This window comes from Amblyraja radiata, chromosome 26 (assembly GCF_010909765.2).
Source record: "Amblyraja radiata isolate CabotCenter1 chromosome 26, sAmbRad1.1.pri, whole genome shotgun sequence".
In the NCBI taxonomy this organism is placed as follows: Eukaryota; Metazoa; Chordata; class Chondrichthyes; order Rajiformes; family Rajidae; genus Amblyraja; species Amblyraja radiata.
This window is the reverse complement of record NC_045981.1, coordinates 8574734-8594737: the sequence shown is the minus strand read 5'-3', so window position 1 is coordinate 8594737 and position 20004 is coordinate 8574734. Positions and strand designations below refer to the sequence as shown.

Sequence of the window (20004 nt, the reverse complement as noted above, 5' to 3'; positions counted from 1 at the left end):
TAGATCTTCTGAAACCAATCTGTTAGTGATTCCCAGAGTAAATACAAAACATGGGAAAGCAGGATTTAGTTGCTATGCAACAAATAGCTGGAATAAACTTCCTGAAGATTTAAGACTTGCCTCAACTTTGACCACTTTTAAAACAAGACTGAAAACTTTTTTGTTTACTTTAGCTTTCAGCTAAATCTTAACTACATTGCACTTTTAACTTTTGCACTTTTTATAATGCATTTTTAATTTTGCTTTTCTTTTCTTTTAATTCTTCTATTTTATTTCATTTTATTGTATGACATGTTTTTATGTGAAGCACTTTGAGTCTGCCTCGTGTATGAAATGTGCTATATAAATAAAGTTGCCTTGCCTTGCCTTGACTATTTGTGTTCTCAAGTTGTTGTTTACAAAGTTGTCCGCCTCTTCTGGAATCTGCATGAAGTCTGCAAAATAGTTGAAAAGCAGCATAATTATGAGAATTATAAAGCCTGTTTTGGATTAAAAGCTCTCAGCAAACTTGCTGTATTTCTTACTAAGTGATTTCGGCAATTCATCCTTGTACAAGTCTATTAAGGGCAAAAGAGTAACTGGGGAGAGAATAGGGCCCCTTAATGATCAACAAGGTCACCAATGTGTGGAGTCACAGGAGATGGACGTGATGTTAAATGAATATTTCCCATCCGTATTTACTGTGGAGAAAGACAGGGGTGCCTGGGAACCTTGGCAAGTTAATGGTGATGTCTTGAAGAGAATTCACTTTATAGATGTGGATGCGTTTCATAGTTTAACACAGCTTTGAGCTAAACAAGTCATAGGTGGACTGCTGTGGCAGGACTTGCTTTTCATCATCAAAACCAGATAGCTTAAAGGGCCTGTCACACGATGCAAGTTCACTCCAGAGCTCTCCCGAGTTTAAAAAAAAATCTGACCCGTGGTATGTATGTAGCGGGTACGTCGGAGCTCATGGATGTCTCGTAGAGGCTCGTAATGCTAACGGCATGTACTCGGGAAACGTGGAAACTCGTGAAGTTTTTTCAACAGTGTGAAAAATTTCCAAGAGTAAAAAAATACTCGTGATGACGTACACATACATGTCAAGATCTTGTCCCAACAATATATATATATATATACTGAAATGTCATCTATCCATGTTCTCCAGCGATGCTGCCTGGCCCGCTGAGTTTGTGTCTGTGTCCGTTGAAGTACAACCATTGACCTATGTCACAACCAGTTGAAGAGGGAGAGTGATGAAAGTTGAAACTAATTACTTGCTCAACTAAAGACAGTGTATATGTTAAGATTTTCAAATTTGTCAGCTAAACATGGTATGTTCAGTCCAAAACTCATTTCCTGCAAGTTTTATATTTGTGATTTTTTTTTTTTTATGATCAACAGGTTTATTTACTCACATTCTCTTGGATGAAGCTGCACAAGCAATGGAGTGTGAGACAATCATGCCTTTGGCATTAGCCAGTAGACACACGAGGATTGTTTTAGCTGGAGATCATATGCAGGTGAGTGCTTTGCCGATATCCATTGGATTTAGTTTGTATCTATGTCAGAATATCAAATGGGATTTGGTTTCTTTCTAATGTGGCTAATGATGGCAGATTTTTAGAATATATTTGTAACGTGTCAATGTCAGATTGATGAGACTAGAAATTCCTGTAATTTTGTTGTATTCATGTTTTTGTTTCATAATAATTTTGCTGCCCTAAATTAAAATAGCACACGATGTAACGGAGATCATGTATTGGACCATTATTCTTGCAATTAGTTTTGAATTAAAAGCCAAATGTTCTTGCTGTATGTTCTGATTAAATTACTTATTCCTGAGATTCAATCTTTATGTTGGCATTGGACTCCCCCTGCTTCTCCCACCACCCTCCCTGCCACCACTCCCAAAATAAAGCTACAGTTACGTTTAGAGATGTAGTGTGGAAACAGACCCTTCTTTGGGATTTGTGAGGAAACCGGAACACCCAGAGAAAACCCACGTGGTCACAGGGAGAACGTACAAACTCTGTACAGACAGCATCAGTAGTCAGGATCGAACCCAAGTCTCTTGCCCTGTAAGGCAGCAACTCTGCCACTGCGCTGCTTAGTTGATCCAAGTGAACTCCAGCCACACATACATGTCAAGATCTTGTCCCAACAATTGTCTGTTGATTTCTTTTTCAACTTGCAACATTCTAAAAAAAAACATGTTGACCTGGCCGGATTCAGTTTTGGATTGTCTCTGTAATAACTGAACATTGCAGAAGCCCCAATGATGTACTGTCACAGGCACTGGTTTTTAATCAATGGTAAAGGAAATGGCAAGACAAAACACTTTCTTCTGCTGTATAACATATTCCAGAAATGATAGTGGACCAATGTTTCTTTTTCAACTAACGATAGAAGGCTCCATCTGAATTGTTTATATCGCCAGGTTTTTGACAGATACGGCACATCCATTATGTGCGTAGATGTTAACAACTCCAAGCAGATGAATACGTTTGCACTGGTTGCCAGACATACAGGTCTGCCAGGAGGTTCTCAACAAAGATGTATTTGGGCCATTCCCAAAAGTACATGGTGTTCATTTGTTAGTTTCTGTACTGATAGTATATGTCCAAGAATGCTTTCTTTGTGAAATTGATAAAACTAATTTTGTCAATGTTACTTCCTGACCATCTGTTGGGAAAAAGAGACTTTTTACTTGTATGCTCCATGTAAGAGAGGGGACTTCAAACAATGTTCCTTCTATGAAAGGAAGGGGAAGGATGTGCTAAACACCTGTTTTAAAAGATACTTTTCCCATTCTTTAGACTTTCCTTTCTACCACTCATAAAGACGTGCAAAACTGTCACTAGTTGTACTGCAAGGCAACAGCTGCAGCTTCTGATTATTAGGTCAAACAGTCCAAGGCAGTTCACAACAAGAAACAGAGTAGATTCTGGATCATATGAGGATAATTGTCCAAAGGTGTGAATGGATGGAGTTTTCAAAGAATACCTTGAATAAGGACAGGAAGGGAGAATGAAAGGTGGGGACGTTTCGGCAGAGAGCTGGCCTCAGATCTTGGCAGGTAAAAGCACTGCCATTAATGGCTTGATGATCGCCACAGCGAGTAATTGTGATATCCTTACAATGGACAGATTACTTACAAGACTTGCCAGGATAGATATAGATTTAGTTGTTCTGTCAAGGACCAAGGGTTGCATTCTGAAATAAGGGGACCGCCATTCACGAAAGACATAAAAATACATTTCGTCACCCAGGCACAGGGAACCTTAGTAGTGCTGCACCCAAGAAGGCAATGGAAAGTATATCCGAGAGAAATATGTTTTAATTTAAAGAGTGGTCTGGTGTGACAGCCATGGGGATTTCAGCAGGAGGTGGGTTGAAGGGGTGAGTCGGACAACAGTCTCAAGGAATGGACACTCGGTGATGACATGGGTACAAACTCTGTCAATATGACAGCAAGGTTGAAAACAGCTTGGTTCTGTTTCAGAGAGTTGCTGTGGTGGGAAATGAATTAATTGGAAAGAATTTGATGGGAACTGAAGATGTTACTTTAGTGTAGGAAGGAACTGCAGATGCTTATTTAAACCGAAGATAGACACAAAATGCTGGAGTAACTCAGCGGGACAGGCAGCATCTCTGGAGAGAAGGAATGGGTGACATTTCTGGTCGAGACCATTCTTCAGGAAAGCTCCCAGACATCAGTCTGAATCTATCTTCTATGTTACTTTAGTCTTTCCAATGTTTTGGAAAAAATCATTGCTTACTCATTATGAATGATGGGCAGACAGTCCAAATTTTTAAAGAGATTGGTTGGCTCAAGCGAGTTGGTGGTGAGGTAAAGCTAGGTTTCATCAATTGGAAACTGATGCCACATATTTGAAGGCTATTGACTAAGGGCAGTTTTTGGATCAATTCTGCCCCTGCCACTCCACGTAAACATAGGCACACATGCAGGCCTGCAGGCAGCAGGCATGCTGCCAGACATAGGCACGCGTGCAGATTGATTGTATCCAGAGATAGCAGGAATTTATATGAAGAGAAATTAGGTGGACCGCGTCTAAACTCCCTACAATTTAGAATAGAGAGAGATGATTTTGATAAAACATACAAAATTCATAAGGGAGTTGGCAAGGTGAATGTGGAGTGAGGCGAGGTATCCAGAACCAGATGTCAGTTTCAAAAGAAAGGGCTGACATTCAGGGCAAGAATGAGGAGAAATGTCTTTGGAATTCTCTTCTCAAGAGAGTTGTTGGAGCTTGTTGCTCAGTCCATTCAAGACGTAGACTGATACATTTTTGGACATTAAGGGAAATGAAATAAATGGGATAAGTGCAGGAAAATGACACAGATAAAAGATGCCTGAAGAAGGGTCTCGACCCGAAACGTCACCTATTTCTTTGCTCCATAGATGCTGCCTCACCCGCTGAGTTTCTCCAGCTTTTTTGTCTACCTTCGATTTTTCCAGCGTCTGCAGTTCTTTCTTAAACAAAAGATGAACGCATGATTTTATTACGTGGCAGAGCAGGCACGTAAAGAGGCCTCCGTTCTACTGCTAATGTTCATATGTTTGCAAAATTTAAATCTTTGACACAATCCACTGCACTTTGAAATATTGCTAGAGTCCGACATACAGTAACGCTGTTGACAGTGCAGCTACTGATTCCAGAAGCAAAAGGCTTCTATTTTAAAAATATGTTGCCAGTGACGGCTGTGTGCTTGCCATTCCTGTGCCAGAATAGGCTTCAATAATTATAATGGAGAATTTTGAAAAGCCATTAAAAATATATGGTTGAATTTTATTTTTGAAATGTTGTCTCTTTGAAATTTTGTGGATAGTTTAAAAAAAAACATTGATTCTGATGTTAGACAACATTTATATTCATTTTCACTCCAAAAATGCATGTTTTTTGGTTTGTTTAAGATTAATTTATGCGATGATTGTCGAATGCAATTTACAATTTTAAACGTTTCAAATAATTTTGAAGATGTAATGCCAGAGCATGATTGTAAACCTCATCCATGCTGCAGTTTGAGAGTTTAATTGATCTCAGAGATTTGATTTTTGATAAGTCTGGGAGAATTGCAGAGCTGTGAAAGATTAGCAGGAAAGGTGAAAAGTTAATAGCATCACTTCCAACATGCGACTGCTCACTGCCAGCGAGAGAATGGCATTAAATTTGGAGAGGTTTATGATCAACATTCAACCCACAAGCCCTCCATGTTGTTTGAATACAGACCACAAAGGTCATTAACCAGGTCGTCGTTTCTTTCGAGCTAAGAAATCACATTTTCTTGACAGGCTGCCACTGAAGTTAGTTACAGCCCTTCTCATCTCCACACAGAGAGCTCTTTTTTGAAAGTATATTACTCCGAAGATGGCTGTCCACACCACAGTTGCTTCCTGATTTACTTCTCTGTAATTAGAATAATTTCCCAGATTGCGTGGTATTTAGCCTTCTGTGGATTTCTTTACGCTTGATAATTCAATGTGGCAGTCTTCGTGCACCATATTATCTTTTAATGTCACCTTTCCTGTCAAGCAGTTGTAATTATAAAGGTAGGAAGATGAGTTTCTCCAGTATTTAGACATCCTTTTCATCAAGTGCTTTTAAAGAATGCTCAATGTCTGACAGTTGTGAATAAAAAATATTGTGCATTTTGTTAGAATTATAACATTTTCTATACTATTTCTTCTTGCCATGGTATGAAAGCTAATTGAAGCACACATGCTTAGTGTTCCTTTTCGTTGAATTCCTTTAAAAAAAAATATATCTTAAATTTAAATGAACATGTGGAATGTTTAGTCAATTGTTACACATCCCCGAATGTGCTGAACATTCTAATTGTTTGTGATTATGGAAAGCAAGGCAAGTCCCACCTGTCTTTATAAATAAAAATGGTAATAATTTGTTCCTCTACTTATCCTCTCAATGATCAAATGCTACAGAGCTTACTTGTCCCCTTCTGATCCTTCCCTCTGCCCCAAAGGTCTTGTTTCCCAGCTCAGTGCCATCATTAAATTTGGCTCAGTTCCAGGCAAAATAACCTCTGCCTTGATCAGTAAATGTGTGGCAATTGTAAACTTCAAACAAGAAGGTATATCAAAGCAGAAATGATACTATTCTCCTTCCATTTTTTTCCCCCTGAGTGAAGTACAAATAATAATAACTAATATCTGCTTTACTATTTGCAGCTTAGTCCCTTTGTATACAGTGAATTTGCCCGAGAAAGGAATCTTCATGTTTCTTTGCTTGACCGCCTGTATGAACACTATCCTGCAGAGTTTCCGTGCCGAATACTACTGTGTGAGAACTATCGTTCTCATGAAGCTATAATCAAGTATGTATTTGGGTTTTCCAACTGTTCTTGGTATTTGATTCAGTTGAATTGATTGCTGGCACTGTAATTAAGAAAGAATTCCACATCTGACTCCACTTTAAAAAAAAAAAAAAAAAAAAGGACATGCAGGAAATTTGAGTGCTTATCCGTGACTGTGGTTACCAAACACATTTTCAGGAATGTATCTAGAAGTATCTATTTATCATGGTCTCCACTGATGTTATTGCTTCCTCATTACAGAGATTGTATTGTTGAATTCCTTAAAACATTACTGAAAAGATGACCATTCTTTTCAAAACATTTTTGGTTAGGGACCCTTCCTCAGATACTTCTTGTATCTACCATTCTTTTCAATCTGGCAAGTTTTTTTTTCCTGGTAGTCTCAAACATAAAAACAGTAGCAGTTCTAAAATAGTGGATCATAACGGTTAGTAACTACTGCCTTCAGAGAATAAATAAATACAGTTGCGTACAAAATATATTTTGCAATTAATATCAACATGGAGACGAGTGAATGTGCACTTTGCATAATTCATTCATCACCTACAAACATGCTGAGCCCAAACTAAACATACCATTCTAAAATGAGCACAGGATATCCAAACTAATTAACCCCTGACGCATTGTCTAGCAATTGTCATTGATGGAGCATTTGCTTTCATGACTTTGCATATGCTATATTTGTCATATTACTATAATTTCACTCCTTAATTAGCATTTAATTTAAATTGCTATATGTAATTATACATAACTAGATTTAAATTCACTAGCCAATTCTGCAATGGGATTAAAAGTGCATTAACTTGTTGACGATGCTATATCTGTTATCTGCCTAATCTCTCCAAACCTCATCAAAGTCTATCTTTTCAATCTTTGTCACGCCGCTGCTACCCTATAATTCCATCATACTGAGACAGCTGCCACGTTAAAGTGACCAAATAATTCTAAACTTAAAGTTAATTAATCTTTGTGTATATTCTGCGCTCCTTACCCGGAGCCAAAATATTTCTAATTCTAAATATTTCTAAAGCCCCCTAATGTGCATAATTCAAAAGATAAGGAATGTTGGCAGAAATGGCAACAATTGCATTTCTGCTCTGTTATGAGATTATTTTCATTTGTACCCAGGCTGATTGACGAGCTTAATCATTGTTTGGGGTTTTAGGTTGTTAAGTAGTTATTCAGATTTACTTCAGTTTAACATTGCCTGCCACAAAATATGACTGATGCTTTAATGTTAATGAGTAATGAGCTACATTTAGATGTGTGCCATGATTTGAATATGATCTCCTTCGTCTTGGCTTTAATGCAGCATTAAGATTAAAATATTTCATTATTCTTGTGAAATGAAGTTGACAAAAGTTCAAGAAAATGTTAACCATCTTTGAATCCTAACATTGTGAGGAGTTGATGCACAGATGAATTTGATTGAAGAATGCATTTTGTTTTAGTTCAAAGTAATGAATAATTCTGGAATGTTGGGGTCTAAATCATCATGTGATCTGTACAATTTTCGAGAAGTTCTGAATGTTGATTTTGAACGTTTTCTATTTTAGTTACACTTCAGAACTATTCTATGAGGGGAAGTTGATGGCCAGTGGAAAGCAGCCAGCACACAAAGATTTTTATCCATTAACATTCTTCACAGCCCGAGGAGAAGATGTACAGGAGAAAAACAGCACTGCTTTCTACAACAATTCGGAGGTGAGCGACATATACATTTCTGCTGGTTAGCAGATGTTGTGTCCAACTTCGTCATTTACTAAGAACATAAAGTGTTGGAGTAACTCATTGAAAGGTGACGATTCAGGTCGGAACCCTCTCTGGGGTCCCGGCCCACCTATCCATGTCCTGCATAGATGCTGTCTGACCCGCTGAGTTACTCCAGCACTCTACGTGGAGTACGCAGATTCCAGTATCTGCAGTTCCTTGAGTCTCCATTCCCGTTTACTTTGTGTTATTAATTGACCCTCAATGTGATGCTACAATTATTGTTGGATGTTATTTGTCACTACCATTTACTACCATTTACCGTTTATTGCACGTCGGAGGTGCTTGGAATGAATAAAGTTGACCTTTGAATGAATTTGCAGGCTCGGTATGATCAAGAGATATTTAACTGGGCTACTGTATTCCTTCACAAAAGTTGCAATCCATAGTGTTAATATCGGAGATAGAGTGTATCGGTTTCATTGAACACTTTTACATAATGGAGTCGTCATTTATTGCCTGTATATAATAGCCCTTGGAGAAGGTGGGCACCATTGGAGTTCATTTGACAAATATAATCCCTCAGTATGTAATGAGGTTTTGAATGCAACGGAGTGGTTGATGAGGCAGTTAGTCTGGCTTCCATACAGCTGACCTATCATTCTCCCCAATGGGTGTTGGCAAACTGAGATTCTATTAAAATGTAAATGTGGAACAAAACAAAATTCTGATGACAGGAACTTGATCGGAATCTTGCTTTAGTGAATGTTATATTTGCCCATCATGACGGGGTTTTGCATGAGCAAATAATGAACATATTCACAAGCGAAAGAGTCACCATTGAAATATTATTTTTGGTGTTTATTTAATATGAATATAATGATTTCCATGCAAATTTTGTATGCTGGACAAAATAGTAATTGACCTGTTAAAGTAATAATCAGCATCCCAGCATGGAACAACTGCAAGTGGCAGTGATTAGTTTGCCTCATTCTCATTTTTTTTTAAATTGCTATTCATCGTTGAGAGAAAAGGCAGCATGGAATTCTGAACGTATTGTATTCATCATTTGTTCCAAGGTTGGAGTTCATGGCCCCAGGGCCGAAAGAGATATTAATAAAGAATCTCAAAACTGATGATCATTTCATGCTTAACTAAATTACATTAGCCATTTGTTGTCTTCAGAATATCTTTATTTTGGGACATTGATCTTCAAGTTTCACAAATTTATAAAGGCACCTTGATTTTGCCTTGAGGCAAAATATATATTGTTGCAAGTGATCACTTATTTAAAGTGCATAGTGGTTGCATGTTGATGGGTTGTTCTTGTGATCTCGATGCAAATATAATTCAACATAAAATGCAGGATTTCCATAAATCTTGGTTTAAAGGTACCTCATGATATAGCACAAGGGTGGACTAGGTTTAGTTTTATTATTGTCACAGGTACAGAGAAAAGCTTTCTTTAGCATGCTATCCCAGCAGATCAGATAATACTATGCATAGTTGCAGTCAGTTCAAGTTCAAGTACAATAGATAGAGCAAAGGGGAAGATACAGAATGCAGAACATAATTCTCAGCATTGTAGCGCACACGTTGCTTAGACAGAGTGCAATGTCCACAATTTAGTGGTCTGATAATGTAGGGGAAGAATTTGTTTCTGTGTGTGGTGGTGCACACTCTCAAACTTCTGTGCCTTATGCCGGATGGAAGCGGGGAGAAGGAGGAATGACCGGGGTGGGACAAGTCTTTGATTATGTTCCCGCTTTTCTCAGATAGAGTGAAGTGTAGATGAAGTCAATAGTGGAGAGTTTGGTCCGTTATAGATTGGTCTACATCCACAATCCTCTGAAACAAAAGCTCCATGGAGAATTGGCACTTGCTACTCTCTGCCTAGGCCAGATCTTCCCAAGTCAAGCTTGTTCATTCTAACATGGAAGCCAGGAATGTATCAGATGTACAATGCTGGAGCGCCATCACCACACTCAGCGTTGGGGTTGTTGGTGAAGGTCAGTTATCTTGGGCTGTAGAGGGGATGCTCTTCATTCCTGGCCTCTTGGCTTTAGACCTGCCTGAAGGTCTGAGGCATAACGCCATTCACTTGAATGAGTTTGCTGACTTAGATTGTAATAGTAACTCATTTTTTACATCATTGTAATGTTTTCAATTAATTTCTGTAGCTTGGTTTTAGGTGCTTTTTTAAAATATATATAAATATAAATATATATATATATATATATTTCAAATATTACTGATTATCAGAATCATGGAGAAACTGTTCTGAAAGCCTTTGGCAGCACAAGCTGTCAATAGGTCATCAGGCTGATACTGAAGCAACTCACATCTGCTCCACACCTCGGGGCCTGGAGTTCCATTTGTTCCATAGAGCTGCAGAAGGTTAGTGTGGTCACAAGAGAAGCACTGGGTGGGGGGAGGGATCGTGAGTGCATGGAGCTGGTTGTGTCGAAGCATCTGGTCCAATGACTCTTAACCAGCTTATGGCTGTTCTACATGAACGACTGGTAGAGCTGCTGCCTCTTAGCGCCAGTGACTATGTTCGATCCTGACCTCAGGTGCTGTCTGTGGAGTTTACACACACTCCCCGTGACCGCCTGGGTTTCCTCTGGATGCTCCAGTTTCCCCTCACATCCCAAAAAGACGTGTGGGTTTGTACGTTATTTTGCCTCTGCAAATTGCCCCCAGTGTGTAGGGAGTGGATGAGAAAGTGGGATAACATTGAACTAGTGTGAATGGGTGCTCGATGGTTGGCATGGACTCGAAGGGCCTGTTTCTATGTTATATCTTTGAATCGTCAATGAATGGCATCCTTAAAAAAAAAAAAAACAATGACAAGAACGACCAGTAATTCCTTTCTTTAATCTTGTGGATATGGAGACTTGCCTAAGGCATAGGGAGGGCTATCTGCTTCTCCTGGAATATTCCTCTTGAATCTTTGGAATATTCCCATGGGATATTTGGCAACTTTGACACTGGGTTAGTTACTAATTGAGCCAAATTGGCCTCTGTATCTCAAAGCTAGAGAGGTAAGATGTGGATTTGAGATGGTCTAAGGTTCCATAGCCGTGTATCCTTGACAGTGTATCTGCTTTTACTGAAAATAGATTTTTGATTATACAAACCGCTAAGATCTTGCTACTGTTGCTTAGCAATACCCACACAATGTTTTTCAGCAAAAATTGTCTAATGCACATTTAAAATTTTGTAAGCCTGCCAATGCTATTTAAAGTGATTATTTGAGAACTGCCATTTTACTTCAAATTGATCTTTCTCAACTGTACTTAATCTAAGAAAAAAATCACTTTCCTGCATTTTGGACCCAACTATATTTTAAATGGTCTTTTGGCAAATGTGGTATTTGATTATAATGCAGTCATAAAGCTGCACTTTCAGTTATGCGTTGGGTAAATGTTTAAAGGAATCCTCACTGGAATAAAGATGCATCTGTCTATCCGAATTACAATACCATTGCATATGTTTGGTTAGATAAGCTTAACAGGCAAGGAAACCTCTTATTATTTGAGCCCACCTAATTATTTCCTGTTCCACGTTTTGTTTAAATACTCTGACGTATTTAATGGTGCATGTAATTGGTAACACAGATTATGTTGCATAACTATGTTTATATTGAATCCCAAAGCTGCTAGTTAGATTGAGAATGATTATATTTGTTACTCTAGTTAAGTAAATATTAACCATGGTGTCGACCTGTTGGATTATCAACCAGCCCTGCGATAATGAACAAAATATTTAAATACAGTGATATAAATAGAAAATATTAGAACTGCTCAACAAGGCAAGTGACATCAGTGGAGAAATTTTTTTTCAGGTTAATTACATTAATGTCAGAACAGTTTTGGTGAAATACCATTGACCCGAAACATTAACGCAGTTTTTCTCTTTCTGACCTGCTGAATAGAAAATTTCCAGCATTTTCTCTTCACTCGTTGAATTCCCATTATTTGTGTTCAAGTCCGGAGGGTGCTTTTTCTGTGTGTTTAAATACATTGCTTTCGACTCTGCTTCCCGACAGGTTTTTGAGATTGTGGAACGTGTTGAGGAGCTGAGGAGGAAGTGGCCCGTTGCCTGGGGGAAGTTGGACGAAGGTAGCATCGGCGTTGTGACACCATACGCTGACCAAGTGTTTAGGATCCGATCGGAACTTCGTAAGAAGCGGTTGTCCGAAGTGAACGTAGAACGTGTTCTGAATGTTCAAGGTAGGTTCCAGATCGTTGTTGAATTATTTTTATTTCTCTTCCACAACGAGAAATTGTAGGTCAAAAAGACGACTGTGGTGTGAAAGCAATGAGTGTGTTCCTGTGTGCTTGGTGGCCAATTGTAGCAGCGTATTCCTTGTCTCTTGGTTGTTGTCCTTTGCGAGGGTATCTCCACAGTGAGAGAAACATATGGTGAATATTGTCGGCTGAGGACTACATTTCAGGAAGTGACATGAGTGACGGAGGTTGCACAGTAAGTACCGAATGCTGACCCTGCTTTGGAACGATGCACAGTGATTCAGAGCAAGAGTGTGGAAGATGTGGAGGTTTAGGTGGAGGACTGAGAGCAAAAAATACAAAAGTACTGGAGTAACTCAGTGGGTCAGGCGACATCTGGGGAGGGAAGGGACAGACAACGTTTTGGGTCGGAACCCTCCTTCAGACTCGGAAAAATTAGTTAGAAAAATGGATTAGGAAGGAAGGAAATCCTTGAAAATATCAAGTAGTTCCGATTTATTTGAAGGGCAAATAATTGGAGATAATGGAATCAAAAATATAAACTCAACATGATGGAGATTCTTGGAGCAAAAAAACAGTAATGTTTCAATTCGATGAATGAATTTGGATGTAAAGTCAATGACTTGAAATGTTAACTCTGCTTCTAAATTCACACCTGCTGGCTGGCCAGAGTAACTCTAGCATTGTCTATTGCTATCTGAGTTTTCCAAACAACTCTTAACCAACTTTTTAAAAAGATTTTCTTTTAATTAAATTTGACTCACAAAATATAGGGCTACCTTTTATTCTAATGAAATTGAACCACTTGGTTTCATGTTCCTTCAGAAGAACATGGAGTGAGTTCCTTTGTGAAACTCACATTGGCATTGTGGTCACGTATGTTTGAGAGTTAAACTTGATTGGGAAAGGGAGGGATGGAGCAAAGGAATTCAAAATAACTAGTGGTCCTCTTTGATGATGTTCATGTTCCACCTTGGTGTGGAAGGAGCTCCTTCACCCCCTCCTGGAAGCTGGTTTGAGTGGTGGATGCGACCTTTGACTAAGTTAACCTTTGGGGCATCTCGCAGATTGGCAGCAGTCTATTAATCCATTGTTGTCTTAATTATGTTCTCGTTTAAGAAGGAACTGCAGATGCTGGAAAATCAAAGGTAGACAAAAATGCTGGAGAAACTCAGCGGGAGAGGCAGCATCTATGGAGCAAAGGAAATAGGCGACGTTTCGGGTCGAGACCCTTCCTCAGACTGAGCATTTCTCCAGCATTTTTGCCTACCTTTAATTATGTTCTCAATTATTTTTCTGGCAAAGTGAGGTAAAAAGGTTTGAACCCATGCACTCTGTTATTTAATTTAGCAAGATGGAATCCGGTGTTTCTCTATAATTACACAATACACACTATCAGTTACACAATAGTTCACAATCAGTTGCATAATAGTAGCAGAGAATTTAAAAAAAATTATGATCTAATCCTTAAAGCCCTTCATTGAGCTTTCTAACATTTGTTAAATAATCCACTGTTTAATATAACAGTTTTTTTCTGGACACATTTTGGGTATAATGCATTTGTAGGGAGTTTGCAGATTTCCTTATTGGTTCAATTCTTAGAATGATTTTATTCTGCTCTGGATGTTAGTTTGATGCATACTGTGGTGGAGCAACAGCACAAGAAGGAGAAAAGATACGTTTGTATAATATTCTTCATGGTTGATAAAGCATTCTTATCCAGTATTGTCAGGACACTATGATCAATTTATTACATGGCTCGTCTTTAATTTTGTAATGTTGGCAAGGTTACCAGGAAGAACTCCCCGTTCCTCTTAATAGTACCGTGGGTTTTATTACTGTTCAGCTGAAAGGGCAGAAGAGCCTTGGCTTTAGTCATCTTCTAAAATATGCCACTGCTGACACTTAAGTCACTGAGGGCTGCACTGATGCCAGCCCAGATTATGTGAACCAGTCTCCTGTGTTGAACCTAAACTATGAGCCTCTGACCCTGAGGTGAGTGAGCTGACATCTGCCTCAAAGTCCATAAAGTTGAGTTTAAAATCCAACTGAAGAAATACATTTCACTTGGACACTCTCGTGTGGTCACATACAGTACAAAACTGAACTGCTTTTGTTCTGAGTTTAGGAGTGCAAAATGGGTTTATCCAAATCTTCAAATGTCCTTGTGCACCATTTATTATGTCTAATCTTGATAATTTTTTACCATGTGCAGTTGCTTTGAAATAACATGGAGGAGAAAATTAATATGACCTATTTTGCCTTTTTTATTTTTATTTAGGCAAGCAGTTTAGAGTCTTATTTCTCAGTACAGTAAGGACAAGGCACACATGCAAACATAAGCAGACGCCCATCAAGCGAAAGGAACAGTTAGTAGAAGACTCCACCGAGGACCTGGACTATGGGTTTCTGTCTAATTACAAGCTGCTTAATACTGCCATCACCAGAGCACAGTCACTGGTCGCTGTGGTCGGAGACCCCATAGCTCTGTGCTCAGTTGGGAGATGCAGGTAAAGTGATATTATTGTTCCTTGTTATGATTAGAATTTCACTTCAATGATTTTATTCTGGAAGCTGGCCTACCAGTCTGTTCTTGTATCTCCCCCCCCCCCCCCCCCCCCCCCACACCTCACTCCGATTTCAAAATTGAGAAAAAAAATATTGCGAAATGTTATATTACTAAGATATGAATGTGAATTGTGTAGTATGTATAAAACTGTATCAGATCATTTGGCCCATCTGTTGCATACTGGTGTCCAGGTTCCACATGAGGCTCTATCCATGCCATGTGATCTAACTCTTATCAGTCTGTGCTTCTATACCTTAATTTGTGAATTCAGCTTCACTTGACACCATTGGATTTTGCGGGATGATTGTCATCATGCCTAACTAATCAATCAATCAATCAACCTTTATTGCCATCTTGCAAAGCAACAGTTGTACAGTGCAAAATGAGAAGACGTTTCCCAGGGAAATGAGCGGTGATTTAATTATCAAAATCCCTTTTGCTCACCCAACCACCAGTTTCTGGAGGTGAAGTCCTATCTTTCTGGATCTTAAAGATACTTGAAACGTAATGTGTTGAAAATATAATTTTCCAGCATATGCTATATTTGCATTGGGAAGTCATTCAACATTTAGACTCATATAGTGTGGAATCAGGCCCTTCGGCCCAACTCGCCCACACCGGCCAACAATGTCCCAGCTACACTAGTCCCACCTGCCTGCGCTTGGTCCATATCCCTCCGAACCTGTCCTATCCATGTACCTGTCTAACTGTCTCTTAAATGATGGGATAGTCCCTGCCTCAACTACCTCCTCTGGCAGCTTGTTCCATACACCCACCACCCTTTGTGTGAAAAAGTTACCCCTCGGATTCTTATTAAATCTTTTCCCCTTCACCTTGAACCTATGTCCTCTGGTCCTCGATTCCCCTACTCTGGGCAAAAGACTCTGTGCATCTACCCAATGTATTTGTCTCATGATGTTGTATACCTCTATAAGATCACCCCGCATCCTCCTGCACTCCATGGAATAGGGACCAAGACTATTCAACTCTCCCTATAGCTCACGCCCTCTAGTCCTGGCAACATCCTCGTAATCTGATCCATTTGTGATTCTTACAATGTAAGATCGGTATTCTTTTTTTTTATGTCATTGGACAGCTCTTTATGCTGTGAGGAATCCAATGGTCTAGGAAGTGTTTAATGAGCAACTTTTTGGATGTGAATCCAATTTATCTGTATCAGATTACTTGGTAAACATTGGTTAGACATGGCAAACCATCGTCTTTAGTCTTGTTTATTTAAATCATATTGCCTTTGTGACAGTTGCTTGGGCACAATCTGTCTGCCTGCCTTGATTAATAGCAAGTATGGGATTGAACTCGGATCAGGAGATATTAGTCTCTGGGAGACGTTTAATTCTTTTGAGATCATGTGCATAGTGATAAAGATAAGGCTGCTCAGGTGATGAATCGTGCATGGAGATAATTACCCTGATTAGTTCCTGAACTGAAGATGGACATGGCAGGTTTTGTGAAATTTGCAGTCATTAGAATCATTTCAATGTATGGGACTCCAATGTATGTGTGTGGGTCTTGCTAAAAGCCCATGCTCGGAACTCCAAAAATCAATTATCCATAGCTCAGTGTCATTAAAACTTATGCTTTGAATCTTTCAGTTCAGACAAATTAAATATTTGTTGTTATTAACCAGGAGAATGTGTCAACTATGTACTTTATGAAATAATAAACTGTATTAAATTAGAAATGCCAACTTCGAATGTGCTGGAGATAGACAGAAAGTGCTGGAGTAACTCAGCGGGTCAGGCAGCATCTCTGGCGAAAAAGGATGGTGAACGTTTTTGGTTGGGATCCTTCAAACTCTTCGAATGTGCTGGCATCGTTGTCATTTCCAATTTAGTCTAAGTTTATTATTATTTGAAAAAATACATACTTGATGTATGATGAAACAGCAGCAAACTCCCAATTTGATTGAGCTAATCAGAGACAGGAGTAGACCATTCAGCTTCTGCTCTCATTCAATAACTTCATGGGTGACTTTTTAAGTCATCACCATTTTCCTGCACAAAACTCATTAATATCTTTTTTTTAATTCAGTATCTGAAAAAATGGCCCTGAACCAGAATGAAAATAAACATTCAGCCCCTTTAGCATTTTTTATTATTATTTCTGAAATTGCATATAATGTAATGACTTTGTTCCGGATTGCAATCAAACCTATTAATTCAGAACTCAAAATAAATTATGGCCTTAGCTGCTTTCTTGGTTGACAGAGCAACTCTAATAAGGCAGAATTGAATAAGATTTGAAATGGCGGAATTATTGTTTTGAGTACTACAATGATAGGGTGGACAGACAGAACCTTTTTCCAAGGATGGAAAGGATAGTTTTAAGGACAGAGCGGCAAAGTTTAAAGGAGATGTGCGAGCAAGTTTTATCATAGCATTGTGAGTGTGTGGAAGGTGCTGCCAGGGCTGGTGGTTGAGGCAGATACAACACTAGCATTTATGGAGGGATAATTTATGTGCAGGCAGGGAAAGGTTGGTCTTGGCATCGTGTTTGGCACAGGCAGTGTGCTGTACTGTTCTATATTCTATGAGTGTACAAAGATGTGAAATCTATAGATGCTGTATGCTCACCATATTAGCTTTCTAATGAGGTGAGTATTAGCCATGCATCTGTATGCAGTAAACAGCCGCAGCTCAAGGCGAGTGACTGATGACATGATTAGACTGGATCCTCAGCTCCAGCCAAAGTCTGGGGCTCTTGCATGAGTTACACAATACTGGGCTCAAGTACATTTCCCTTCTACAAGTAATTGTCATGGTGACCCACAGTCTTGGCTTTTGTTTTTATTTATTACTAAATACTGCAATCAATTCTATTCAGTTTCTCTGTGTTAAATCCCCACTTTCCCCAATACAGACTCCAAAATACAACCTTTCACACCACGCCTGTACCTGATTCCCACATTCCAATGACGTGTAGGTTTGTAGGTTAATTGGCTTCTGTAAATTGCCCCTAGTGCGTCGATGTGAAAATGGGGTAAAGTGGAGTACGGGTGGTCGATGGTCGACTTGAACTCGATGGGCCAAAGGGCCAGTTTCCACGTTGTATCACTAAAACTAAAAATGTAAACTAATTTGCAGTGTATGCTTGACCAGCTTCCCCCATTCTATCCTTCATAAATATCTCTAACTCTGCCAGCAGCGATATTTGTGCGATTTCTTGTTCACCCATAGGGCTCCTGCTTGCTGACCTATATAAGCATCTGGTTATGTAATATCTTGTTTTTTTTTAATTCTCACGTTGGTTTGCAGCTCCCTCCGTGGCCATGTCCCTCCTCTGCAGTCTGCGGGTCTTCAACTCTTCAGTTATTTTGGCTCTTCTAATTATGCCCTTTTAACAATCCCTGAATCTAATTTTCTACCATTTGTGGGACCTCGCAATTCTCGTCAATGTTACTTAAAACGTTCGGCTTTGACTTGACCTTCTGTTGGCTATCCTAACGATATCTTGCACAATGCCTGTTTCTGTACTGTATCTCTAAACAAAACTAAACCAAATGCAGTTCAAGATTGGAAGAAATGCAGATAAATTGTTGCTTTATCTGGAAGGAACATTTAAAAAGGCATTTCAGCAGGTATATGGATAGGAGGGATTTCTAAGGACATGGGTCAAAAGCGAGCATGCGGGAATGGCTTAGATGGGCATCTTGGCAGGCATGAGCTAGTCGGGCCGAAGAGCCTGTTTCCACGTGTGTGGCTATATGACTCTGACTGAGTGTTCTGGTTGCTTATGGTAGGAAGGGATAAGGCAAGAGGCAGGTATTGCACCTCCCAAAATCGCAGAGGAGAATGCAGATGCAATGTATTACTTGAAATTTGATGAAGTGTTTGGTATTTTGCATTCACGGTTTGTGGTTGATTTAAAATGTTGGCACTATGCCCTGAACAACAGCAGCATATTATAATGTTGGTGTTTTTTCTCAGATATTATTCTGCCGGTCACATTTCTCCTCCCTTTCACATTTACAATTTTAATCTTTTAATACACAGAACAGAAATAAAAAATGCACAAGACAAATCTTGCATATCCTGGAATGTGATGAACAAGTTAACTAATGTTGTATGGATCAGTTTTCTTGCTTGTGATTTACCACCCAACAATAGTGAATTGTATTTCACCCTCCAGGAGCTCTTGTAGGGTTTGTAGTGTCAGCAGCCATCATTACTCCTTTCTCATTCATCCCTTTGTTAGGGTACTAATTCTTTGCAGCAATCTACAAACATTTTTTTTAATACTTGGCATGTGTGTTTGATGTTAATCTGGGTTGAGCGATTTGACTGCTTCACAAATGTTACATCTGACGAGATTAATTGCCAGCTGCATTTATGGGTCACGTTGTTTTAGAAAAAATTGAGTTATGTAAAAATATTTGAGTGCTTCCTGGTGTTTGAGGACATGTAACTAAAGTAGGGTGAATATATTGTTGTGTCCCCACCACCCCCACCCACCTCATAGAAACATGAACCTCCTTCCATCCATCCATACATCTCACCAGGTTTCCTCAGCAAATACAGGCGCTCGATGCAAGATGTTTGATAGTTTGACAAAGCCAGTTATTGCTTCAGCACTGGGACCATTTATTATAGTCGCTGTTCAGCTCCAGGTGACCTTGTTTTACAAATACAGTAATTCCTTAAGTTACAAATGTCCACTCATGTCATTGATCTTTAGGCACAGACCTTCAATTTACATAGTTCTGTTCTGCTGTAACATGCACGGAGCCGCTTTGTGTGATTTCACGCAACCTTCTTGATTTGCAACATCACAATAAAGCATTGTCCAAGAACACATCAATTTTTAAAATCGAGGAATTATTTTAAGGACATATTTTCCACTCAAAAGCATTTGTTTTATTGCACTTTGCTGACGAATATTCTTTTGCAAGATGGATTGGCAGATGGATTAACAAATTTTACTAAACATGAGTGGGTTTTCCCTGAGCTGCTGCCGATAGCTGCAAACCAGCGGCTCATGCCATTGAGAACAAGTACATTTCTATCGTAGGACACCATAATTTCTAAATTATACACCACAGTGGCACGGATGGTGGAGCCACTTCCTCACAGTGCCAGAGACACTGGTTCAATCCTGAGCTCTGGTGCTGTCCGT

General features: G+C 39.2%; 1 protein-coding gene across 7 annotated transcripts in view; it reads left to right on the top strand.

Annotated features, from left to right (window-relative positions):
* Positions 1 to 20004, top strand: part of helz (helicase with zinc finger) — a 187371-nt gene that overhangs the window by 96413 nt on the left and 70954 nt on the right. For all 7 annotated transcript variants that reach the window (XM_033044145.1, XM_033044148.1, XM_033044149.1 and 4 more), the window contains 5 exons: positions 1387 to 1505; positions 6194 to 6339; positions 7896 to 8043; positions 12101 to 12284; positions 14584 to 14812. In XM_033044145.1, coding sequence (XP_032900036.1) covers positions 1387 to 1505; positions 6194 to 6339; positions 7896 to 8043; positions 12101 to 12284; positions 14584 to 14812 — 826 coding nt within the window. The remainder of the gene's footprint in view (positions 1 to 1386; positions 1506 to 6193; positions 6340 to 7895; positions 8044 to 12100; positions 12285 to 14583; positions 14813 to 20004) is intronic.